General features: G+C 43.6%; 1 protein-coding gene across 1 annotated transcript in view; it reads right to left on the minus strand.

Moving 5' to 3' along the window:
• Positions 1 to 21,290, minus strand: part of LOC138644799 (aldehyde oxidase 1-like) — a 155,432-nt gene that overhangs the window by 69,116 nt on the left and 65,026 nt on the right. Inside the window, exons 20-24 of the mRNA XM_069733617.1 lie at positions 19,595 to 19,719; positions 15,869 to 16,002; positions 14,401 to 14,488; positions 12,521 to 12,607; positions 9,886 to 10,077 (exon numbers count right to left, since the gene is read on the minus strand). Coding sequence (XP_069589718.1) covers positions 9,886 to 10,077; positions 12,521 to 12,607; positions 14,401 to 14,488; positions 15,869 to 16,002; positions 19,595 to 19,719 — 626 coding nt within the window. The remainder of the gene's footprint in view (positions 1 to 9,885; positions 10,078 to 12,520; positions 12,608 to 14,400; positions 14,489 to 15,868; positions 16,003 to 19,594; positions 19,720 to 21,290) is intronic.

Consider the following 21,290-nt stretch of genomic DNA (forward strand, 5'->3'; position numbering starts at 1 on the left):
TGGTGTGGATTCTGTGGTTGACAGGTTGCAGCAGATTTGGGCTCAGGTGGTGGACAATTTGGTATTGTCTCAGGAGGAGGCTCAACGTTTTGCTAACCGACGTCGCTGTGTTGGTTCCCGACTTCTGGTTGGGGATCTGGTTTGGTTATCTTCCCGTCATGTTCCTATGAAGGTTTCTTCTCCTAAGTTTAAGCCTCGGTTTATTGGTCCTTATAGGATTTCTGAGATTATTAATCCGGTGTCTTTTCGTCTGGCGCTTCTGGCCTCTTTTGCTATCCATAATGTCTTCCATAGATCTTTGTTGCGGAAATATGTGGAGCCCATTGTTCCCTCTGTTGATCCTCCGGCCCCTGTGTTGGTCGATGGGGAGTTGGAATATGTGGTTGAGAAGATTTTGGATTCTCGTTTTTCGAGGCGGAAGCTTCAGTACCTTGTCAAATGGAAGGGTTATGGCCAGGAGGATAATTCTTGGGTTTTGGCCTCTGATGTCCATGCCGCTGATTTGGTTCGTGCCTTTCATCTTGCTCGTCCTGACCGGCCTGGGGGTTCTGGTGAGGGTTCAGTGACCCCTCCTCAAGGGGGGGTACTGTTGTGAGTTCTGCTTTTGGGCTCCCTCGGGTGGTTGTTGATGGTAGTGCAGTTGTTCCTGGGCAGCAGTCTTGGACAGGTGTTTCTGCTAATTGCAATTCGGACTGGGGTATTTAGCTTTGCAGGACTCATTAGTCCTTGCCAGTAGTCAATGTTCCTTTGGAAGTGTTGGTCCTCTGCCTGGCCTCTCCTGCTTGCTGCCAATTCTGCAAAGATAAGTGTTTGCTTCTTTTTTTTAGACACACTGCTGTGTGTTTATTTTCTGTGCTGATCTTGTTTCTATTTTGTTCCTGCTAGACTGTGCCTGATGTTTTTCTCAGTCTAGTTGGATTCGCTAGCGTCGCAGATATACTCTCCACATCTTTAGTTAGGTGGTGGAGTTTTTGTATTTTTCTGCTGTGGATATTTTGTAGTGTTTTATGCTGACCGCATAGTATCCTGTACTATACTTTCCTATCTAGGTAGAAGTGGCCTCCTTTGCTTATCCCTGTTTTCTGTCTGCGTGTGTCTTTTCCTCTCCTACTCACAGTCATTATTTGTGGGGGGCTACCTATCCTTTGGGGGTCTACTCTGAGGCAAGAGAGTTTTCCTATTTCCATCTTTAGGGATATTTAGTTCTCCGGCTGTGTCGAGGTGTCTAGGTCTGGTTAGGCTCACCCCACGGCTACTTCTAGTTGCGGTGATAGGATCAGGGTTTGCGGTCAGTAAAGTTACCACTGCTCCAGCGAAGGTCTTTTCATGCTGCTCCAAGGCCACCTGATCATAACAGGCTTAGCAGTAAGGGACTATACCACTACAGTGCAAGGGAAGGCTATTGATTTCCACCTGGACAAGGGGACTCTGGACTTGCCTCCAAACCGGCCGGACCCTACCTGCCCTGTGATCTGGTGCCCTGGAGTGTGGCTGCTGAAACCAACAGTAAACAAGGTAAAGAGACTGCCATCCTGTGTCCTCGTTCTTCACTGCACCTCTCACCATTCTACTATCTACACACTGGGAGGCCCTGGGGATATACTTCACCTGTGGGAAGATATACCATCTGGCTGCCATAACATCACCCCAGCGGACCCCTTAAAGAAGCGTTGGTCACCCTGACCGAATACCACAGGTGGCGTCACAAACATAAACTTTATTCCTTTTAAAGACCTTTCCCTTTTACATGGGCGCCCAGGGTCACGGATGGGGTCGCAGCCACTGTGACATCCCCCTGTGAACCGCAGGACCCGGTACCGAGTAACCCCTAGCCCATGGGGCAACTCACTTACATTCCTGAAAGTACACCCCTTTTGGTCTGATGACAGCTTTATACACCCTTAGTATTCTTTCAAGCAGTTTCATCAGGTAGTCACCTGGAATTACATTTTGACAAATCTTGATGGAGATCATAGAGGTGCTGAGAACTTGTTTGTTGCTGTGCTTTCACTCTGCAGTCCAATTCATTCCCAACCATCTCAATTGGGTTGAGGATGGGTGATTGTGGAGGCTATGTCTTCTGCTTTTAAGTACTCCATCCACCTCCCTCTTGATAACATAGTCCATAAATAGCCTGTATGTTTTAGTGTGTTGTCTTATTTCAACACAAATTTTGTTCCCACTAAGAGCAAATCAGATGAGATGGCACGTCATTGCAGAATGCTGTGGTGGCCATCCTGGGTAAGTATACCATGAATTTGGAATAAATTATCTACAGTTTCACCAGCAAAGCACCATCACACATGTAGAAACCATCCACTCACCTTTTCTGCATCCTCCAAAAACAATTTTGACTTATGAAATCTCAGGCCAAATGTTCACTGATCTAATGTTCAGTCCCTGTATTGTTTGGTCCAAACAAGTCTTCCCTCTTTGATGTCCTCAGTGGTGGTTTTGTTGCAGTAATTCAACCATAAAATTCAATTTCTCACAGTCTCTTCTGAACATTTGATATTGAGATCTGTATGCTACTTGATATCTGTGTATCATTAATGAGGGATGTTATCTGAGGTGCTGTGAATTTGCAGTTTCTGAGGCTGGTAACTCATATGAACTGATCCTCTGCAGCAGAAGTAATTCTTTGTGTTTCCTTTTTTAGGCATACCTGTTCACTTTAAGACATTCCAGGTCATTTTGAAGCTGCTAAAGAGAATGTCAAGGGGGATGTAAAGCTGTAATTAAGAGTAAAATGGTAACACAATGCCTCAGTGGTTAGAGTCTGCAGCCTTGCAGTGCTCGGTTTCTTGGGTTCAAATCCCACCAAGGACAACATCTGCAAGAAGTTTTCATATTTTCCTCATGTTTTTGTGATTTTCCTCTGGGTGCTCCGTTTTGTCCCACACTCCAAAGACATACTAATAGGGAATTTAGATTGTGATCTAAGTGCTGCGGAGCACTTGGAGCAAAATTCTTATGGCTACAAAATTTCAAAAGTTGAAAATGAAAGTAACACTGGGGTTCCTAGCTCTAAGACCGGGGATAGTGCACATACAGTACCTTGGTCTTTTGGCTGGGTGCCCTGGATCTTTGATATAGCTTCACTTTGGTATAGCACCAGTCTCTACAAAACATCAGTACCAAAGCACAGTTGGTGCACTGCCTCATTGCATTGTGCCATCTGTGCCAGCCTGCTTTGTGTGCAGCGCAGTAGAAAATTGCTCATTTGAATTAAGTGACTATAAATTGTATTTTATTTGGAGGGGGGAGATTGAACAAAGTTGGTATTAGTTTTAGAGAAGGCATTGAGGGGCATTAATACTTTGAAAAGGTGGAACTCTCTAGGCATAATTTGTTTTAAGGGGACATTCAGGGGCATTATTACTGGGTGAGGAGGCATAGTACTTGCCTTGCCCTGGCAACCAACACTACACCACCGCTATAAGGGAAATGACTATTTGAAACTGAATTGTCTATGACAATATTTGCTGCACAAAACACAATGATCCATCCATTACATTATTTATTTTCTCATTCTAATGCTTCCTTCAAATAAACTAGGCGATCTCTAGGGACAGATGGAAATGGCGTGTATTGATTTTACTTTACATTCTCCAACCTTAAAGTGTAGCCATCATTTCAGAAAATATTTTTATATCAGATGACAGAAAGAACAGTATAATGTTACAATAGATCTAGTGGAATTGGCTGGATATAACTAAATCATAGGGCACCAAACATTAAGGTTCTGAGTATTTGGCAGATACAGACATTTGATATCTTTGGTTTGGCTGATAGCGCTGTGATTCCCTTGCCTGATTTTGGAGGAGAGCAGAATTGTTGGCATCTTGAATATCCTATCCAGACTTTCTCCTTTGCGGGTCCGGTGCCATCTGCAGCCCTTCTATCATACTTGCTATATGTAATGCATACTTACAACGTGTTAAGCTTAAGTCACACTAAACGACTTACCAACGATCACGACCAGCGATACGACCTGGCCATGATCGTTGGTAAGTCGTTGTGTGGTCGCTGGGGAGCTGTCACACAGACAGCTCTCTCCAGCGACCAACGATCAGGGGAATGACTTCGGCATCGTCGAAACTGTCTTCAACGATGTCGAAGTCCCCCTGCAGCACCCAGGTAACCAGGGTAAACTTCGGGTTACTAAGTGCAGGGCCGCGCTTAGTAACCCGATATTTACCCTGGTTATCATTGTAAAAGTAAAAAAAAAAACACCACATACTCACATTCTGATGTCTGTCACGTCCCCCGCCGGCAGTAACTGACTGTGTCAGCGCCGGCAGTAACAGCGGTGACGTCACCGCTGTGCTCTGCTTTAGGGCCGGCGCTGACACAGTGCAGGGAAGCTCTCGGCCGGAGCGCGTGCATTAGCATTAGTTTTAACCCTGTGGACGCCGGGGGACGTGACAGACATCAGAATGTGAGTATGTACTGTTTTTTTTTTTTTAACTTTTACAATGGTAACCAGGGTAAATATCGGGTTACTAAGTGCGGCCCTGCGCTTAGTAACCCAATATTTACCCTGGTTACAAGTGAACACATTGCTGGATCGGCGTCACACACGCCGATCCAGCGATGACAGCGGGTGATCAGCAACCAAAAAATGGTCCTGATTATTCCCTAACGACCAACGATCTCCCAGCAGGGGCCTGATCTTTGGTCGCTGTCATACATAACGAGATCGTTAGCGGGATCGTTGCTACACCACCAAAAGCGTGACGTTGCAACGATATCGTTAACGATATCGTTATGTGTGACTCCCCCTTAAAGGTGAGAATTTTACCTTACAGTAAGCTAATTGTTATTTTGGTAACTGCGCTATTGTGCCCCTCTCTTTACCCTTTCTAGAATTCAAAGACAATAAAGGTACCGTCACACATAACGATATCGTTAACGATATCGTTGCTTTTTGTGACGTAGCAACGATATCGTTAAGGAAATCGTTATGTGTGACAGCGACCAACGATCAGGCCGCTGCTGGGAAATCGTTGGTCGCTGAGGAAAGTCCAGCACTTTATTTCGTCGCTGGATCTCCCGCTGACATCGCTGAATCGGCGTGTGTGACGCCGATCCAGCGATGTCTTCACTGGTAACCAGGGTAAACATCGGGTTACTAAGCGCAGGGCCGCGCTTAGTAACCCGATGTTTACTCTGGTTACCAGCGTAAACGTTAAAAAAACAAACACTATATACTTACCTCCAGCTGTCTGTCCCCGGCGCTGTGCTTCTCTGCACTCCTCCTGCATCCTGTGTCAGCGCCGGCCAGCCGGAAAGCACAGCGGTGACGTCACCGCTCTGCTTTCCGGCTGACCGGCGCTGACAGTGCAGAGGAAAGCAGAGCGCCGGAGGACAGACAGCGGAAGGTAAGTATGTAGTGTTTGTTTTTTTAACGTTTACGCTGGTAACCATGGTAAACATCGGGTTACTAAGCGCGGCCCTGCGCTTAGTAAACCGATGTTTACCCTGGTTACCGGGGACCTCGGGATCGTTGGTCGCTGGAGAGCTGTCTGTGTGACAGCTCTCCAGCGACCAAACAGCGACACTGCAGCGATCGGGATCGTTGTCGGTATCGCTGCAGCGTCGCTGAGTGTGAAGGTACCTTAAGATATATTCTTTCCTTAGGGTACCGTTACACTATACGATTTACCAACGATCACGACCAGCGATACGACCTGGCCGTGATCGTTGGTAAGTCGTTGTGTGGTCGCTGGAGAGCTGTCACACAGACAGCTCTCCAGCGACCAACGATGCCGAGGTCCCCGGGTAACCAGGGTAAACATTGGGTTACTAAGCGCAGGGCCGCACTTAGTAACCCGATGTTTACCCTGGTTACCAGCGTAAAAAAAAACAAACACTACATACTTACATTCCGGTGTTTGTCCCTTGCCGTCTGCTTCCCGCACTGACTGACTGCCGGCCGTAAAGTGAAAGCATAGCACAGCAGTGACGTCACCGCTGTGCTCTGCTTTCACTTTACGGCCGGCAGTCAGTCAGTGCGGGAAAGCAGACGGCAAGGGACCTGACGGACACTGGAATGTAAGTATGTAGTGTTTTTTTTTTTTTTACATTTACGATGGTAACCAGGATAAACATCGGGTTACTAAGCGCGGCCCTGCGCTTAGTAACCCGATGTTTACCCTGGTTACAAGCGAACGCATCGCTGGATCGGTGTCACACACAACGATCCAGCGATGACAGTGGGAGATCCAGCGACGAAAGAAAGTTCCAAACGATCTGCTACGACGTACGATTCTCAGCAGGGTCCCTGATCACTGCTGCATGTCAGACACAGCGATATCGTATGGATATCGCTGGAACGTCACGGATCGTACCGTCGTAGCGACAAAAGTGCCACTCTGAGACGGTACCCTTAAAGAAGACCGAGATAAGATAGGAAAGGAGACAACTGATGTCTCCTCTTCTGATATAGATTTATCTGATTCAGAGAGGCGATCTCTAGGATCAACAAGAGCTAGGGCTGCTTCTTTTGGTGGCACACGGATAAAAAATAATGCTAAATAGAACAGACAAGACATGCGAGGATACATGTCCACACAAAACAATACAAAACCAACAAGAGAACTATCACCACCTGGATCCTTTTCCTCATTGCCCTCTTCATTTTTTTTTTTAGCAAGGAAGAGAACAATAGGTCCTTACCATCTGAGAGAAAAAGTGAGGGACTACAAAGGGCAAAAATAAATGACAATAGGATTTTAACCTCTCTTCCCATTCTCTCAGACAGATCAGTACTATGTAGAGGTACAGAACTTAAGTTAAGAAGCACAAAAACGCCCCCAAATATGAATTTACATCTTTACCAGGCTGGTTACAGAAGAACTTAAGACACGAGACACGCTCGGGTGAACTCCGAGTATTTGTAACTGCTCGGAGATTTCGTTTTTGTTGATGCAGCTGCATGATTTACCACATGTAATCAAGCTGTCTAGCAGCCTTAAATCATGCAGCTGTGGTGACTAAAACTAAATCTCCGAACACTAACAAATACTCGGAGACCACCTGAGGGTGCTCGGGAAAACCCGAGCAACGAGTATACTCGCTCAGTCATGACTAGTTATCATCCCTCCAGACTGAGAAGGGGGATCCACAAAGGACAATACCTCTGAATGTGGAGGCATTGTTCCTCTATGTCTAAATTCCATCATGAAGCCTGTGACTTGAGAAATAGGTTTCTAGATAGGGGATAACCTTTGAAGGTGCTAAATGAAGCCTTTAAAACATCAATGTATAGGCATAAATCCTCACTCCAATAAAACGATAAAATGGCAGATGGATCAGAATCTCTAAAAAGAATAATCGGTACATTTGATGACTCAGATATTGGGGACCAGGTCAGTAATGTTGGGGTCTGTTTTGAAAATGCTCCAATATTTTTGGATAATGTCTCTAACTTCTCCTACTGGGTCATCAAATGTACCGATTATAGTTACATAGTACATAACAGACCCCAACATAGGTGACCTGGTCCCCGTATCCCTGATATCACGTACAAGAAAGGAAGATCCATCTGCCCCCAAATGTGAATAGAACCTATTTACCCATAACAAGGTCTCCTACTTGGTTGGATAATAGGGAAGTAGGCACATTGAAATGTGGAAAGTGCAAATTTTGTAGACACATTCTTAAAGCAAAAACATTCCGCAGGTCAGCCACTGGAAAAACCTATCAATGCAGACACTTTGATAATTGTGGAACTAGGGTAGTAATATATTCCAATGTACTTGCCTAAAAAATTACATTGAGAAAGCCAAAAGCAAATTTCAGAGAAAGGTGGGGGGAGCACATAGGTGATATAACCAATGCAAAAGGTGCCATTTGCATTCTGTCTAGGGTGCCAACCTCCGCGACAAGGAAGGAAAAGAGTAGGAATAAAATAGGGTATCAGTAGTCCCTCTATATCGTTTTGACCTATCGGTTTGGGAGATGACCTGTAGGCTTCTATATTTTACTTCTTTTGTATGTAGTTTTTAATGAGTATAATAAAAGTAATATTAAAATTAATCTTCTCTAAAAGTGTTTAGTCAGTGAATACAGGATTGTCAGTCATTACTGGAAAGAGACAGCAATGATCCAGAAGGAGAGCACAATGTGCAGACTGATAGTTCTGCAGCGCCATGTGAGAGGACAGTGAGCCTTGGAGCTGCACTACAACTACAGGCCAATCAGGGTCCCTGAGGTTGCCCACCTCCTCATCTGCCTCGCATCCCTAAGCAACTGAATCCTGAAGAACCAGGCGGGAACCTTGTGTGACTGCAGAATTGTCACATCAAGTCAAGGAGTGAGTAGCTTGCTGGGACTTGTGGTTCCACTGGGGAGAAATATAAGTTATCTATAAGGGAGCGTTGCTGGGACTTGTGGTTGAATGCAGTAGGAGTTATAACAGGACCAGCTGTGGGGGGATCTTTATCCTAAAGCATTAAGTGCACCAATTAACTCTTCAAGCGCGCCATCACCTGCGGCAACCGGGTCCCAACAGTGAACTTTGTTGTTTTCATGCTACAGCCATTTATAGTTTAAGCAGTATTAGTTAGGAGTGTCCTTATTGCGATTTAAAGGGGAAGCCTCATCCCTAACACTCAGGTTAACACAAATTATATTGGTACTTTTAGATTGTGTAATACTATTTGTTTTATTGTTACTTGCTATTCCCATCACTATATTCGCCATTTATCCGCTTTGTAAATAAATCTGTTAATTGTTCCAACCTCATCTCTTGTGAGTCTATGCACACTGTGGGCAGGGGTTTCCTGAGTCGACCCCTGGCAGAAGGGGAAGACTCCTGCATTGCACTACAGCTCCCAGCAAGATTTGAGTGGAGGCACTGCGCCATATTGAGGTGAGAACTACCAGATACCCTGTCCACGGAGGCGGCTTAAAGGGGTGTTACATGTGCAAAAATGTTGAAACGTTTGGTGTTTTAATGCCAGTTTCTTCAAGCGTCACCAACATGGGTAGAGCAGGGATGGGACGAGGGCATGGCAGGGAAGTGACGCCACAGCTCGTCTGATGAACTGTAAGTTCCCTAGGCCAGAAACCTTAGGGAAGGTAACAGCTTGTCACATCAGGGACTGGAGTAAGCTTTCTGGCATGGCACACGGAGGCATACTCCACTCATTAGATACTCCTGATACATTAAAGGGAATTCATCAGCAGGTTCTTGCAATGTGATCTGAGGACAGCATGATGTAAGGGATAAGACATAGATTTCAGTGATGTGGCACTTATTAAGCTGTTTGCTGTTGTTTTCATACAATGAATGTTTTATCACTAACAGATTATCATTGCAGGACTAGCTCCCATGTGCCAACTAGTCCGCCCTCACCATACTCTGATAAGCAGCTCAGTGTCAATATACAATGTGCACAGAAAGCTGTGGTGTGGGCAGGGTCAGCTGTCTGAGCTCTGCTGAATGCTACATCTAAAACATCTGATCATGTCACACCTGCTGCACCCAGTAAACTAAGTAATACATTGTTAGAATAAGGGTCTCTTTCTCTACATTAAAGCAAAAAACCTGGTGACAGATTCCCTTTAAGACGCGTTCATCTCTTAATGATTCAGGCGCCTCCGACAGCAACACACTATGCCATCAAGACCGGCAAGATGTATTGGGGTCATAAATTATACATATATAATGTATTGTTAATACATTATATTAACACATATATAATGCACACAGCTATATACATAAACAATATACAGTATATAGTCAGTGTAAATGTATATAAAACAGCTAGGGACACACAAATTACACAGCCATTTGCTATTTTTACTACTGTTTTGTTGATTCACTGAAAAAAATAGGGAACACGATTGAATCAGATATATAAAAACATTACTTACCCAATGAGGAGGTAAATTGCACTTAGCTGCTACTTCATCCATCCACACTTCTGTAATCAATGCACACTGAGGAAAGCCGAAGCCTCGAAATGATATGTTTGATGGAAGATTGGTTTTACAAACTCGTCCCTGACATCTCAGATCAGGAATGTGGTAAGAAGCATCTATTTGCAGCACAGAAATCTCCATTATCTATGACAAATAGCAGAATATATAAGGCTGTGTTCACACTGGTGCCCTGCTTTTCTGTTGCATTATAGGAATAGAAAAATGAAATTCCCAGAATAAATGTCTCTGTCCTATAGACAGACCCCACTGACTTTAAGGCCTCATTCAAACGTCCATTGTTTTCACGTTCAAGAAAAACAGACCAAGTTCCATTAGTGTTTTTGATCCACGTTTCATCCGAGTTTTATCAAGGTCATCAGTTTTTCTTGGATGAGAAAATAAAATGCTTCTTTAGATATGTGTGTAAAACAGTCCATGAAAAGCAGACTGCATTCGGATGGCATCTGAGTGCTTTCTGATTTCTTCACGGACCCATAGACTTCCATTACTGACTTTGATCTGATACTCAGATCAATATCAGACTTGTCACCTCGATTTTGCATGAATCACTCAGTCCGGCAAAAAAAAAAAAAATCGGATATGTGAACTGCCCCTTTGCCTAACACAGATAAGAGTTCTGTCCTTGAAATACACAAATAGAACCTTGTACATGAAAAATGAACATCTGAATGACGCCTAACAAGGTTCGCTCGGAATCCATTGTCATTTTAACACAGAAAAAAAAAAAAAAGGAAGATGGAAGAATCTGTCAACAGAGCCTCTTGACAGGGTCTCCAACCCAAGTGTGAACCTATTCTTGGATTACATTATTATATAGACACTTTGCATTATAAGATTTAGGATTGAGAATTTTATATAAAGGTTCTGATATAAAAAAAAGAAAAGTATCATAATTGCTGGGTCATTTTCCTTTGGTCTGACGGCAGCATTGTGCTTCCTTCTGCAAGGTTAGATGGAAATGTCCATTGTCTGTCATGGCCAGGCAATCACCAAACTTTCCCCTTACCAGAATGTGTGAAAAATCAGGGTTCTACTTCCCACTGACATGAACATACTAAAATTATAATCATAAAGTAAAGTTTAGATTGTAGTGTAGTCAGATGATGAACGTATTATTTCACCTTTAATGGCTATGGTGACACATTTGTTATAGACTCAGTAGGGATAAGTTTCAAATCACAATGATCTTTAATTGTAACCTGAAGCTATGATTAAAGGTCATTGGGATCTAAAAAGGTGTCAAGTAGGAGCCTAAATACCTCCTATATCTCTGTTACATGTATCCACATTATGGATGTAATTTTGGTATTTACTTAAAAAGTTTTGTACCGGATCATGCTGTGTTTCAGTAACTTGTTGTGCTGATGAACTCTTATAATGAATTGGTGGAGAAGGGTTGATCTTGATGGACCGAGGTCTTTTTCCAACCTATGTAACTATGTAATTATATATGAAGCATAATGCCTTGTCCCTTCTGGAATCATCTTTGGAAATCGGCTTTAATGCTTCCGCTCCCAGACTCCCGGACTTTCCAATCATGTGAGAAGTGTGGGAAGACTGTATATGACTTACATAAAAAGAGTCAAAGGACAGCATCCAAACTTGTGTGAATATGTATATTATTCTGCCAAATTCATGCAACGTTTCAACAATACAAGTCTTTGTCACGAATGATGCTTGACGAAGACTTATAGTGTCGAAACGTTGCATGAATTTGGCAGAATAAAAGAAAATGTATTTACTTCACTCAAGTTTGGATGCTGTCCTTTGACTCTTTTTATGGTTGATGTTTCCAAGTGAGCTCCTTGGATCTTTGAACATGCATCTATCTGGGGGTATGAAGACCCGGTGTCACACCTCTGTTGTCAGATGACCTGGGACCAGAGGCTCCTTCCCTGTCCCTAACATTAGGAGGCGCTCTAGCTCACCTTGTTCCCCAGGTTACTTCTGAAGGTGTAGATGCCGGTGCCACGTACCTTGCTTTAGCTCCTGAATCCACCCTCCATCTGAACCATCCGCCAACCCAGGGAAGAGGGGAGTAGTTGTGCACCGTAGTACACCAACCAGACAACATGGTAACATGAACAGGGGAACAGAAAATACCAGGCATACAAATATTCACTCACATTTAACAGAGGAATGCACTGGGGAGTTGAGGATGGGGAAAAAGCAAAGAGGAGGGAAGGGAATTATCCCATTATTAAACCAAGCAACAGTCACAGATAAACGCACCAACCACCTTCTCAAATAACCACTAACAACTTCCCTCCAAGCCATGCAGCATAAGCTAGCTCTGACTATGTATGCCAGTCAGGACCAAGATTATATAGGGGATGGGAGTGGCTAACAGTGCATAGCTGAGAACCTTAGCTCCCAACATGGTCGATTAACCCCTGCACTGCCAAACGATATTTACATCATTTAAAAAGAAGCGCAGGAGTAGGAACAATCAGACGCTGCGGTCTTCCGGCTCCTCTCTGTCGCAGTAATCCCCTGACACCTGGTCTTCTGGATGTCCCTGATGAGTGCTGGGGGGGGGCAAAATTCTACATTGTATATGACTTACAAACACAGATTCTGTCCCAGAATATCCACCATTACTGTACATATCGATATCCGCTGCTATGATTCTACCATCTTTCATATAGCCGATCTAAAAATACACAAAGTATAGACTTCAGTTATTTCTATATTCCTTTTACCAGTACCAGAAATTATTATTAATCATAAATACTCATTGCACATAGCTGAAAGTTACTTCCACAATTTTCTTTTGCAAATCGGGGGAAAAAAAGCTTTCAAGAAACTGTAGATATTAAATGGATTGCTGATTGGTGGGTGTCTGACTGGTGGGACCTACACAAATCAGCAGATTGGGAAATTTTTAATCTCTAGCAGGAAAATATTTATCCCTGTTACAAAATGGCGTCGTGGGTCGGATGCCAAGCTGCCTCACCAATGTTTCTCTATGAGGCTGCCAGAGAAAGCAAAGCTCAGCGTTCGGAAACCCAATAGGGACCAAATGAAGCAGCTACTGAGCTCAACAGGGATAAAAGTTCCCCTTTCCTCCAATCGGTGTCAGTCCCAGTATTAGGACTCCCACCAATCAACAAGTTATCACCAGAGGACATCCCCTTTAGCGATACTTTTTTTTTAAAGGTGTGACTTTTAAAAATGAAGCAGGCTGATTAAATCTAGTATCTGATTGGTTGCTTTGGGCTACACTGACACTTTTTAGAAGATTTTTTTTTTTTTTTAGAGTAATTGTTTTCATAGTTTTCTTGTTTCAGCTTCCGGATTAACGTGTGCTGAGCAAAAAAGAAATAAAGATAAAGAAATAAACCAAAAAGTATGAGGCAACTGCTTCCTAACAAGGAAAAAAAAATTGAATTGCCAGCTATGGCATTGATATTAAAGAGGTATCCCATTGGAGACGTTCATGGCATATCCACAGGGTATCTCGTACTTCTAATGAAATTCTGAAAATTGCCGAGGCAGTGGACGTTTTTGCATAGCAATACATGAGCTGATTTTGATTGCAGAGATTTATTTTTTATGGACAGTATACATGATGACGCACTACATTTCTGTTGCAAATCAGCTGGAAAACAGACATCTGTTTCCACATGGAAAATCTCTGCAGATGGGGGAGATTGGGTAAAATATAATTCACTTGTTTGTGCTATTTTATGATGCGGAATATCTGTTCTAAAATCTGTAGAAAATCTACCCCTGAAGCATCTAACATAATACACATTTATATGTGACTAACAAAAGGAATAATTATGTAATATGTACCTCTTCATACACACTGTTTTTGTCATCACATTTGAGAGCAGCATAATATAGGGGCAGAGACCCTGATTCCAGCGATGTGTCACTTACAGTACTGCAAGTTGTATTTTTGATAAAAAAACACTGTTTTATCTAAAGACTGACTTCTGTATAACCCCGCCCACACTACTATTTGACAGCACTCTGTGTACACTGTGCATAGGCGCAGAAAGTTGTCAATCAGTGGAGGGGACGGGGTTGTACACAGCTCATGATTATGAAGGACTACACATAAACGGGATTACTAGTTCTCTAGTGATAACCTCTCAAAACTATTGCAAGCAGCCTAGTAAGGGACACATCGTTGGAATCAGGGTCACTGCTCCTACATTAGGCTGCACTCAGATTAGGTGGCAAATACCTTGTGACAGATTCCCTTTAATATTGAAAACTGTATATAGGAAATCCACATTAACCAACATTAGATCCCACCAATCTAATATTGATGACATATCCAATGGATAGTACAAAAAAATCCAATGGATAGGTCTTCAGTGTTGCAATCCTGGAAAACCCCTTTAATTAGGGACTTTTTCATGTGAAAACATTTAATTTCTATGTTTGCACAGTGATGACATAAAATGGAGGCGATATACTTTTATTAAAACTTACTCTGTATCTCCCAAGGTAGGGGTGTCTGCCACCCTTTATCAGCATGTCTTCGTCTCGTTCCAAGACACAGCGAATAGGACGTTTGGTTCTGCGCGACAACAAGAAATCACTGGATTAACACAAGTCGCACCTACAGTAAGGTAAGTATCTCTCTGTACACGTCTATAGCTATGATTATCAAGTTCAGGAAAGTTTCACTTCACCCACAATCTTCCTGCTTGGAACAAATTAAAACAGGCCGAGAAGCTGCACGGACATCACAGAGCCGCCAAATACCCTTAGACATTATTTTCACTTCCATTTCTTTCCTGTGATATCGCCACCCAGCAGCCAGAAGTAGTGTCATTATATTTAACTGGATTTATGGTAAAAATGAAGGTTAGACATTTTCTAATAATGCTCTTCTTGTGATTTCCAGATTTAGTCCAAAATATAGGAAAGCTCGCCATAAATTATATAGGTGATACTGTGCTATATAATGACAGTATCACTTATGTATTGTATATACAACAGCCAGTATACAGTACATTAGGCAGGTCAAACTGCAAACAGTGTATATACAATATATAGGTGATAATGTGATTGCAGTGTATAGTCGCATTATATATATATACAGCAGTATCACCTATATAATGTATATAGACTGCTGTACATACAGTGATTATATACAGCAGTATCACATATATTGTAAATACAGCAGTCTATACACATTATACAGGTCAAACTGCAAATGCTGTACTCCATAAAAAAGCTTCCATCTTGGTTCTCACCTGAGATGGAGGAGGATGAGGAGGGTCCACTGTCCAGCCAGCGTCGGAGGTGCTGAGGAATTGGAGCAGATGCCGGCCGGGGATTGGTGTGGAGAGCGCTGTTCTCTGACGCAGGCTCTGGCCAGCATCTGACAGATTGAGGCTCAGGAGTCTGTGCGCGTGGTGGCGGCCTTTTCAAACTTCTGCACAGGCCCTGGTGCGTGCGCTCTCCTGTTTGCCAGCACTGACTAAGGCCGCAGCCGTGCGTTCGCAAGCACGAACCAGGTCCGTGTTCACATGGGTCGCCGCGGCCTTGATCAGTGTGTGTGCCGAGAGAGCATGCGCACCAGGGCCTGTGCAGGGGATTTAAAGGGCCGGTGGCTCATTTTGTAGCTCAGAGCGCTCAGGGGCCCGCCCAGTCTTTGCCCTCCCCTAAGCACTCCAGACCCTGTCGCAGCTGCGACCCCTGCGACCTCGGTAGTTACGCCCCTGCGCATTACATTAGCTGAAGCTGATAATGAATTAAGGCTTCCAAGAGATGTCAAAAGCAATAGGAAAGGATTTTGATTGTATGTCAAAAGTAAAAGACAAGTCAAAGATGCTATAGGATTTTTACAGGATGACCATGGTGAATTGGTAAAAAATAATGTTGAGATGGGTGAAGTTTTATGGTACGTCCGCTTTTATGCGATAGATAATGTAGTGCTAAAATAACTTACTTTTGAGCTGCCACAGCGCTAATGGCTGCTAAATAAGCCGTCTTTACAATTTTGCCACCGAATGCCCCCCCTATTCTCTTCACATGGCAGTTTACGCGGTTAAAAGGTATTCCAAGGGATCTTGCAACTAGGCCCTTTTTAGGAAAAAGTATTAAAATTAGACAAAAAAACGGTATTACGATTAGAAATAATGTGTTTTACTTTCCTCTTTAACCTATTGTATGGTTATATAGAACTTTGAAATGTATCAAAACATTTATTGGAACATATTTTTAATTGCGAATAATTCCTTATGAATGTTGATCATGTTGCGGTATAAATGCTATGCCTCCATGTCATTAACCCTTTACAATCCTTTTTTCCCCCCGGATTTTTCAAAACACATGAACTGCAGTGATACAGAAAGAGTCCACCCTGCTGGCTCAAGTCGGTACTAATCAGAACGAATGCACCAAAAAGATGTGTCAGACGTCATCCGACACTGGAATTGAACAGGAAAATCCAAACTGGTGTTTTGCATGGAAGTGCGGGAATAAGATGCGTCAAATTCATTAAGAGGCACTCGCCACTTAAGGAATTGGGTTCACCTTATCAGTCGTGTGCATCTTCGTGTGCCTCGCCAGGAATATTACTCCAGTCAGGAACTGAAAAAAACATTTCTGGGATAAGAAACGGTGGCACTTTGGAAGAATATGGCGGGTGGGTATAGCCATGGCTTGATTCCTTCCCAGCTTCCCCCATTTTGGCGGAGAGGCTGGAGACTGGCTTGAAAATGTCAAGATTTGCTACATTTTTGTGCAACTTATGTTCTGCTTAAGTTTTTTGTTATAATAATAATAATAATTTTATTTATATAGCGCCAACATATTCCGCAGCGCTTTACAAATTATAGAGGGGACTTGTACAGACAATAGACATTACAGCATAACAGAAATACAGTTCAAAACAGATATCAGGAGGAGTGAGGGCCCTGCTCGCAAGCTTACAAACTATGGGGAAAAGGGGAGACACGAGAGGTGGATGGTAACAATTGCTTTAGTTATTCGGACCAGCTATAGTGTAAGGCTCAGGTGTTCATGTAAAGCTGCATGAACCAGTTACCTGCCTAAGTATGTAGCAGTACAGACACAGAGGGCTAATACTGCATAAAGTGTATGAGAACATGATGCGAGGAACCTTTTTTTTTTTTTGTTATAAATAGGCCACACAGGGATCGTTAGGTTAATGCATTGAGGCGGTAGGCCAGTCTGAACAAATGAGTTTTTAGGGCACGCTTAAAACTGTGGGGATTGGGGATTAATCGTATTAACCTAGGTAGTGCATTCCAAAGAATCGGCGCAGCACGTGTAAAGTCTTGGAGACGGGAGTGGGAGGTTCTGATTATTGAGGATGCTAACCTGAGGTCATTAGCGGAGCGGAGGGCACGGGTAGGGTGGTAGACTGATACCAGGGAGGAGATGTAGGGTGGTGCTGAGCCATGGAGTGCTTTGTGGATGAGGGTAGTAGTTTTGTACTGGATTCTGGAGTGGATGGGTAGCCAGTGTAATGACTGGCACAGGGTAGAGGCATCGGTGTAACGGTTGGTGAGGAATATGATCCTGGCTGCAGCATTCAGGACAGATTGGAGCGGGGAGAGTTTTGCAAGAGGGAGACCGATTAGTAGAGAGTTACAATAGTCCAGACGAGAATGAATAAGTGAAACAGTAAGAGTTTTTGCAGAGTCGAAATTAAGAAAAGGGCGAATTCTAGAAATGTTTTTGAGATGCAGGTAAGAAGAGCGAGCCAGTGATCGGATGTAGGGGGTGAATGAAAGGTCAGAATCAAGGATGACCCCAAGGCAGCGGGCATGTTGCTTTGGAGTAATGGTGGAACCGCACACGGAGATGGCAATGTCAGGCAAAGGTAGGTTAGTAGAGGGAGAGAACACGAGGAGTTCAGTTTTTGACAGGTTTAGTTTCAGATAGAGGGAGGACATGATGTTAGAGACAGCGGTAAGACAATCACTGGTGTTTTCTAAAAAGGTCGGTGTGATATCGGGAGCAGAAGTGTTACTTTTTAAACTGTTGGGAAACTGGCATAAGCAATTTGTTCAGTTGGGGTTTTTAAGAGATGTGGCACCTTCACCCATCAGCTGCTACACCTGCCAGTAACGGACAAAACCTAAGATAAAAAAATGAGCAAATGCCCTGTAATAAATAAGTAATTAAATAGTAATACTACACGTAAATAACATAGGGTACATAGTTAGCACTGTTTTGATCAAAAAAGTCCATAAGTGCGATGTGTCGGTACATATTCACACTGTGGCCACCTAAAAGGGAAAACCTAAGATGAAAACGAAATGAGCAAATACCCTGTACTAAGTAAACTAATAAATGCATAAATAGTACTGTACATGTAAATATTCATTTTGTTTTTATCTAGAGAGGCCGTACTGGGCCCACGGCACCTAAGGGGAGGCCGACATGACAGGGTTACGTGGGACCTGGTGAGCTGAGCCCGAGTGTCAGTGGAATTGGGTCGGTAAGGGGTTAAGCGGTTGGCGAGGAAGGGGTTAATGGCCAGGGTTTGAACTGGGCAAGAGGTGGGATTAAGGAGCGAAGGGGAGGGGGAGCATAAAAAGGAGCACGCACCTCACGCAGGCATCCATTTTAGGTGCCTGCCAGACGAGAGTGAAATCTCCCACCCACCCTCCCTTTTTTATGCGAGGTTAATGGCGCGAATTTGGTCCGGGAAGGGTTAGGTTATTTTGTTATGGGTACACATAATTACTTGTATATGGTGTTGTTAATATAATACCGATGGTGTAATGTCACGGCAGTTTGGCGGGGGTGGAGGTCCTCGAAGTCGGTGGAAATGGTAAATGGCGGTTCACTGGGGGGGGGGGATCTTGAGAGGTCCTGGACTCCCCATGAGCGAACTTAACGAGGCGTGGTTTGATTATCACGTTGGAGGGGTATTCAAGGGCCCCTGGAGTGGGTTCTGGTTCGGTGGACCAGGTTTGGTTGTTATCTATCCCTGAGCTGGCGCTTCACGGCTGGGGGTAAGACTCAACCTGGGCTGAACATGGTGGAGTTTGGTTACGGAGGTTTATAACTTTGGGGCTTCGAGGACCATCCCTCCTAATTTTGGTTGTTAAAGAATTTTGTGTTATACTTTATGTTAATAAAATGGCTGCTGTGGCCAATTAAGTCCAAACATATGTCTCAGCCTGTTTATAGGGGAGTGGAAGAAGTTAATTTTATAGGCGTTTAAGTGCAAAGGGGGGGGGGGTCCCGTCTTAAGGGGAAGGGGTAGTTTTTATTCAGGTCACGGAACTCACGTATACCATTTTGTCATGGGTTTTGTCTGTTAGGTGGCCGCCAGTGTCAATAAACTCCTACATATTGCACCAACGCCAACATGTTCCAGCTCATTCTTCGGTTTTAGTGTATGGAGTGGAGCAGCACAGCTCTGTCCAAGGTTTTGTGGCTGCTGCCGGATATTTCAGATCAGCTCCTATAGAAGAGAATAGCAGCCGCTAAACAGTGGGTAGAGCTGTGCTAGTCTGGCTCTGTTCACTGCTTACATCTAGCCATTTCGTGATGACAGCTGATCTGTGGGAATGCTGAATGTCAGACCCCCACCGATCTGTATATTAATCACCTATTCTCTGCATAGGTCATCAATATAAAAGTATTGGATTACCCCTATAAATCATGAGAGTGAAGTCCTCTGTTGACTTGCCTGCATGTATGTAGGATCCTGAGATGCTGCGTAGATTTCTATTTCCTGTCCTTCTTTGGTGGGGATAACTCGGATGCTCTGGGTCTCCATGTAAAAATGTTCCTGTCCACCGATATATATCTCTCCTATTCGAAAAGTAAAACAATATGAAATTAGGTTAGTATTTTGTGTTTAAATATTTTTACTCTCTCTATATATACATATGTGTGTGGATTATTGTCATGTTTTTGGTTTCTGTTACTAATGCGTTTGTGCTACGTTTTATTCTGGCAAACATGCACTTGACCTGATCTGCACTTAGAAATGTTGTTTGCTCAAAAGGAGAAAACAAAATGTTACATTTTCATTAGTCTGTGATAAGGGTCACCAATAAATTTGAGGGGGTTTTACCACAAACAAATGTTAATTTGAATCAATAGATCTTGGAATAATAATTTCCACAATTGGATGTGTTTATATAAAATGTTCCTGTGCCGAGATAATCTTATAAATGTGCCACTGCTGTGTACTGTGTAATGGCTGTGTCTGACCGTACAGGAACATGGTCTGATCATTCTAACAGCAGGGCACCTGTGCTCATTGTCTTGGGGGTTCTTGTTGCCCCTCCTGCAACCGTAATCGTTTGGATTGGCTGTTCATTTCTGAACAGTCTATTAAAGTAATTTCAGTGTTTCAGGCACCTAAATTGGCATTTTCAGCCAATGAAATTGCCATAACAGCACTGATCATAGGCAGGGGCCTAGCAAGTAGCAACGCCAGCATCACCAGGCCCAGCAATGATTGGTGCAATTGGACGATGACATTGACCACACCAATCACAGTGCAGAGACGCGGTCTGAACTCACAATGACCACTCTCCACTTCCTCAATCTGGATTCAGTCATTGTGTCATTTTGTAGCGTTGTGTTCGGTTTAGTGCCGCAGACGTTTTCAAGCCTGTGCCATCACTTCTGCTGGTGTTACAGCTGTTCCTAAAAGAAGAAAGAAGATATTCCTGATCCATTTCTGATCCCTGATTTTTCCTAATCTATCCAAATTCCCCTCCACTCTTTTTCCCTCTCCTTAACCCCTACCACACCCCCTTCTGCCAACAAGTGCTAATTAGTACTTGATCGCTCGTTTCTGGCAGTTTTTTCTTGTTCATGCGTCCTGAAGCTGCCGAGTGCTGATCAGTGACGCAAATCACTGATTGGCACCCGTGCTTGCTTTTTTCCTAGAACTTTTTCCCGATATTTTTTCTCCGCTTGTTTGCACCACCTCTGTGCGTGCATATTGTATCCGCCAAGCGCTTCTCCCCTCACTTTGCACCACCCCATGTGTACATCCTGCAGCTGCCGAGCACTGATCAGTGACACAAATCACTGATCGGCACCAGTGCTTGCTTTTTTTAGGACTTTTCTTCCCTTTCTATCTTCTCCCCTCTCTTTGCACCATCCCATGTGTACATCCTGCAGCTGCCGAGCACTGATCAGTGACACAAATCACTGATCGGCACCAGTGCTTGCTTTTTTTAGGACTTTTCTTCCCTTTCTATCTTCTCCCCTCTCTTTGCACCATCCCATGTGTACATCCTGCAGCTGCCGAGCACTGATCAGTGACACAAATCACTGATCGGCACCAGTGCTTGCTTTTTTTAGGACTTTTCTTCCCTTTCTATCTTCTCCCCTCTCTTTGCACCATCCCATGTGTACATCCT

This window comes from Ranitomeya imitator, chromosome 7 (genome assembly GCF_032444005.1).
Source record: "Ranitomeya imitator isolate aRanImi1 chromosome 7, aRanImi1.pri, whole genome shotgun sequence".
NCBI lineage: Eukaryota > Metazoa > Chordata > Amphibia > Anura > Dendrobatidae > Ranitomeya > Ranitomeya imitator.